Source organism: Mesoplodon mirus, assembly GCF_964341445.2.
Source record: "Mesoplodon mirus genome assembly, chromosome: 8".
In the NCBI taxonomy this organism is placed as follows: Eukaryota; Metazoa; Chordata; class Mammalia; order Artiodactyla; family Ziphiidae; genus Mesoplodon; species Mesoplodon mirus.
In genome coordinates this window covers 72,487,439-72,493,438 of record NC_138984.1, presented here as the reverse complement: position 1 = coordinate 72,493,438, position 6,000 = coordinate 72,487,439, and the positions used below count along the sequence as shown (strand labels likewise).

At 36.1% G+C, this 6,000-nt stretch overlaps 1 protein-coding gene across 3 annotated transcripts in view; it reads right to left on the bottom strand.

Moving 5' to 3' along the window:
- Positions 1-890: 890 nt before the first annotated feature.
- Positions 891-6,000, bottom strand: part of GPD2 (glycerol-3-phosphate dehydrogenase 2) — a 157,221-nt gene continuing 152,111 nt past the window's right edge. For all 3 annotated transcript variants that reach the window (XM_082631151.1, XM_082631150.1, XM_082631149.1), the window contains exon 17: positions 891-4,605. In XM_082631151.1, the coding sequence (XP_082487277.1) occupies positions 4,480-4,605 (126 nt within the window). In that variant the 3' untranslated portion in view covers positions 891-4,479. The remainder of the gene's footprint in view (positions 4,606-6,000) is intronic.

Sequence of the window (6,000 nt, the reverse complement as noted above, 5' to 3'; positions counted from 1 at the left end):
TTTGAAAACTGGGAGCAATGTATTTTGACAAATTTTATGTTGACAAATTTTAAAGTGCTATAAAATTTGATAAGCTAAATCAATGAACAATGTTTTGAGCTGCTATATATTTTTTTCCAGGCATTGAACAAACAATTCATTGTTCCAAGTCTGTCTGGGGTCCAGTTCTCTGGGTTATTCTATACAATTTCAAAGAAACTTCAGAAGCTCACACAGGCCTTTGAGCACGCAAAACCAAGAGGCAGCGCTTCTGAACCACAAATGGAGACGATGTTCCATATACATGTGTAAATTAAAACATATAAAATAACACAGGCATTATAAAATTTGTGTTAAAACTGGTAACAGCTTTACTGATTTACTGACAATGAAAATATATAGCATTTTTTCTGTCAGAGCATTTATCAACACTTGGCAACCCTACACTAACTTGACATGTAAGATGATCAAAATGGATTATGTAATCTTTCCCATTCATTTCTATTGATTTTACTTATGATAAAATTCATCAGTGTGCCTGGAAACGCTGATGCTGAAAGGCTCTGGTTGACAAAAAAAAAAAAAAAAAAAGAAAGAGAGGAAAAAAAGAATTCAACAGAGTTGAATAGGATGAATGTAATTTTAGAATAGGATTGCACAGATACAGAAGTCGTACCCTAAGCCTCCAGCAACAAATTAATACAAATAAATGTGGCAGTCTCATAAAATTGCATTGGTCTATGCAGGGATTCACTTTTGAGATAAAATTACAAAACTGCAAGTGAAAATAATTAATGTGTGAGTGCAATTAAAAATACAGTTTGTGAAGATATTTTCAAACTTTTTAAACTTCAACAGTAATCAAAGTTATTTCTCTGACTGCAAGTAACATCAAAATGCCAGTAAATGGCCCATTTTAATCAGTTTTATTGATTCATGCTTTCAGTTCTTATTCAGTTAAAAACAAGGCACATTAAATACATCCTCTTATTGCTCTATAAATGCATGCAGCTCATTCTGTATATCAAGAGTAATAAATAATGGTGATAAAACACCAAGACAGTTATAAAAATGACAACCCAGCCTCAAACATAGTATTTAAGAGTCCAATCTAGAACAATAACCCAACACAATACATAAAAAATGCCATATATGAAAACATGCAGTGTGTATATCGACTCCAGTACTGGGTTTATACTTGATATTCTTTAAAAGCACAGTAGGGCTCTTTTACTCCCTAAAAAGGATCGACATAATGCAAAACAGTGCAAGTTATTAGCATCGTTGACTTCAATATTATTACATTCATATGCCAAAAATCTTTACAAATACATAAAAAAGGAAATAAGATCAATGATCATTCTTACAGTATGTTTAGTAAAAGAATGAAATTTCTGTTGTACAAAGGAGTAAGCTACATATATTTTGAAAAAGACAAAACAAAGCTAGAAACTAAAGCAAAATAGGGAGCATGCATTTAGTCGTAGAAATCCTAAAGTTACACTCAGTAGAAACTGATTGAAAGCAAGAATGTTGCAGCAGCATGAAGGATATGAGGCAGACAACCTTGGCTTAACAAATAATCCAGCGTTATCACTATTGTTATGACTGTGGGAAGGGCTACTGAAAGGAGCATCCAGCTCTCCACCACAGATGGGGGTTCCTTCACCTGAATCCCCTTAATAAAGCCTTTTTAAATAAATCACTTGATAAAAGACAATCTCTACACACCTCACACCCACCCCAACAGAATCAGCTGATACATGTTTATACAAAAAGAAAATAATTCTTTTGTGCTTGGAATAGATTTTGAATCACACTCACACCTCCCCCCACCCCCCATTTCTTCTCTCCTTTTCTGAAATCAGGTAAAGAAGCTGTACAGGTTTAATTAAGAACTTACACAAAAATGCAGGGGTGCTTTATTCACAGTAAAGACTTGGAACCAGCTCGTTTCCAAGATGAGTCTCTGGGATCGGTGAAGGAGCGTATGTTTTAGAATTAGCAGATTTTAAGCAAAAGCAGATGTGCTCAAAAGAAGAAAAGTGCGCTTTTCTTTGTCCTTAAAGGAACTTCACTCATAAAAAAGCATGCAGAAACAAGGCCTCTTTTCAAATACAGCTCTGCCCAGCCCAGTCAGGTTATAAGCCTTATCCCTACTGTAATGGATTCAGGGAGGATACAAGTCATCCTTGTCTTGATTTAACTAGAAAAGGAGAGAGAGAAAGAGAGAAAGCACAAATGTACAGTATCGTGGTACATCATCTCTGATGTTTTAAAGGACAGCTCTTCTATCTATTAAGGGTCACTGGGCTCTAAACAGTGAAGTTATTGTCTAGATAGAAAAACACTAAGTTACAAAGCCACATGCTTCTATTATTAAAAAAGAAAGGAAGGAAGGAAGGAAGGGAGGGAGGGAGGGAGGGAGGGAGGGAGGGAGGAAGGAAGAAAGGAAGGAAGAAACCAGTGTAAAAAAAAAACTCACACCTTAAAAGAAAAAACTTCACAGTGATACCTGGGAGGTCACTTTCTCTGTTTTAGGTTTTCCTTTAGGCAGTGGCAAGTCTAAACTTCATTTAAAAGCAAAATGAGTTAAGGTGCTGTCTTCACTGTTTATTTCAGAGGTAGGGGTAGGGGCTTAGGTGAGTGGACCTCCAGTGTGTATATTATGGCAGACAGGCTCATACCCCACGTGAATGAGGCATAAAAGATATTCTACAGTGTTGACATATATAGAAATAATAGCACAAAAGTGTTTATGTACCAGTTTGAAAAATTAAGATCTCGAGTCTGCACAATGAAAACCTGACATTAAATAAAGGGTCACATTTCCTATTTCATACACAACGTGATCTTAAAAAATAAAAAAAGTAGGTAGTTAACTTCACAAGAGGAAGCACAATGAATAAACATTCAGATGACTGGCTAAAATGCCACCAAACTATTGTAAAAGCATACATTGGCCCTTTAAATTCAGTATATTACATATTTACTAAATTCTGGGCAGATTGATTTTTTTAAAACATTTTTATTGGAGTAAAATTGCCTTACAATGGTGTGTTAGTTTCTGCTGTATAACAAAGTGAATCAGTTATACATACACATATATCCCCATATCTCCTCCCTCTTGCATCTCCCTCCCACCTTCCCTACCCCACCCCTCTAGGTGGTCACAAAGCACTGAGCTGATCTCCCTGTGCTATGCGGCTGCCTCCCACTAGCTAGCTATTTTACATTTGGAAGTATATAGAGAGTGGTATGGGCAGATTGATTTTTTTGTCTTGTTTTGTCTTTCTGTGAGTGTGTATGTGTGTGATGGAATGCGTGTGTGTGTGCTGAGTGTGGTTTTCTCTATTTCTTTTTGTTTGAGAACTTTTCTATTGAGTACAGAAGGAGAAAGGCTTTAAGCAATTAAAATGACCTTGAACACTGCAATTTTGTGGCTTTTTATAAATAATTGTAACTAAAGTTAACTAAAGGCTATTTCTCTCCTCTTTTACTATCGGTTTACAAATACTCCCCCAAATGATGCAATAACCTGAGCAAAATAGGTCATGTTTGACAGTGTCACATGCTCCAAGATCTAGGATTTGGGGATTGAAAATGGTGCTATAATATGTGGATATATAAACACAGGTTTTTAATCCTTAAATTTATTACTACTGTAAAGATTTGAGAAATTTAGTCCCATCCCAATGCATCTAACTTGCCACTTAAATGCTGGTTTTGAAGTAAGAAAAGCAAGGATCTTCCTGGCAACTGTAATAGTCAAAGAAAAACCAGCAGTGACTGGGGAAAAAAAATGAATTGCTGAGATGAAACTATCACTGTAACTCCCAGTAAATGTCAATGCTATCCTTATATCTTGTACCTGTGATTCTGGAAGCTTTCAGAGTTTCTCCGAGACTTGCTCCTATACCAGATCTAAACTTTTTCTTCCTTCTCCAGTTTTGCCAGTCACGCTCTAGATATAAAGTCTGGATGACGAACACAGACAAGCTGGAGGAAGAAGAGGCTGAGGGGTCTCCAGAAACACTATCGTTTTAATAGGTCCCACCCCACTCAGTTTCTTTTAAGAACAAATACTATCAACAAGCTTAATGTCCAGAGCTTTGTGCAAATCAGGAAATGTTTCCAGCTTCTTTTGTTCAATTTCTGCCAAAATATTCTGCCTCTAAAACTGACTTAGACTAAATGAATAAACAAACAAAAAGGGAGCATGTCCAGTCTAACAGGTCACAAAATAAATGCAAAACATTAAACCAGTGTGCATTGAAAATGAGAGAAAAAAAGATAAAATACACTTTTAAGAAGCTAGATTGGATGGCAAATACAAATAAAGGGTATACATTGACATCCTAAAGCTTTGGAATGTTTCCCAGTGTTAAAACAAGGCAGCTATCCATATCCACTATTTTAGAGCGGTGTAAGTCATCTCTGGTTTGGTACATGATGATTTGTTGTTCCTATGTTTGTTGGCTGTGGACTTACTGCTCAGACTCACAGTCCTCCACAACTTCGGTCCACGGGGATGGGAACTCTTCCGTCGAGGTTCTCTTCTGCAGTTTTCATGAGTATAGCAAGCCGGCTTCCAGACACCCTTCCTTTTTGAACAGCACTCATCAGCTTAAAGAGAAAATAGGCAACAGATTCAGAAGGCCAACCAGCTTCCTCCCTTCTCCATGGCATTTTAATGGTTACCTTTGCAGCAGGCAGGGGTAATTAAGTGCCCCCGTCGAAAACCGCAGCAGGTACTACAGCTCACTTAAGGGTACAATTTTCAAACATTTCAAAAAGGGGGAAAGGGGCAGGTATTTTGCCACGGCTGCAAAAACTACACCTATCTGGCTAATCAGCCTGCCTTTAAATGCAAATCGAATGCATCACTTTTTGCCCCTTAATGTGCTCAGAGCATATATTTTTTGGAGTAACTCAAATATTGAATCTTTAATTCCATTTTAAAATCTTAAAAGGGAATCTCAGGGATTGAACAAAGACAAACCGTGACCTATATTTAACTACTCTTTTTTTAGTGTTACTGTACTTGACAACTTCAAGTCCCCCAAATCCAAATTCCTTAAAGACTTTTTAAAGTAATTTACATTTAAGTCCTTGAAAATGGACCCAGAGATCTACCTTAAGAATTAAAAGCACTCCACAGCCCAGATTTTAGTTAATTCATTTTTATCCAGTGGATAAAATCAGAATTAGTCTTGAAATTACATGCAGTCAGCAGGCAAACGCCTTTAATCTGGAAGGCACTGTGCAATTATCAGCATGGGGATTTTTTTTTTTTCCTATTCAAGTTGATGTGGTTTTTACTATTTTCTTGATCTCACTTCCTCAATCTTATCTATTTTTTAAAGAACTGATTTAGTCATTCATCAGAAATATATATATCTGTAAATCCTCAAAATATTTTTAGGGTTATAGATTTTAGCCTAAAGAAATACATTTCTTAAAAAAGACTCTGAATAAGGGTCAGAGGCATCTGCCAAGGGGCTGGATCAGAATTTCATGACCTTATTAAAAGCTGTTTCACAAGCTATTGCTTATTAGAGATGGACTCCTACATGCAGAAGTGTCATTAGAGCCCAAACCTAAAAATAAAGTCATGTAACCATACAGTATCTATAGAGATCCTTCCATGAGGATTATTTTTTAAAAAGTCTATATTCAAAATGGTGTTTAATGGGATAAACATGGGCTCTTAATCTTCAGGGAAGGAAAATATTTTATGAAAAATAAAACCCTGAAAACATACTTTGCATCTGATGAATGGTGTAACAAAGAATGCTGACATCTACAGATGGAACAATTGATTGTTTATCGTCTTGCCTCTGATTCCATAAAGACTTTCAAAGTTTATCAGCGCTAACAAAACTGAGAGAGCTGGAGTTTTTTTTCTTTATCCATAAACATTGTATGATGTACCAACCTTTAAAAACTCAAAGTCTTCTTCAAACATTACATGTATCTTGAAACCATATTACGAGAAAAAAATAGTATTTGGGTGTGAAT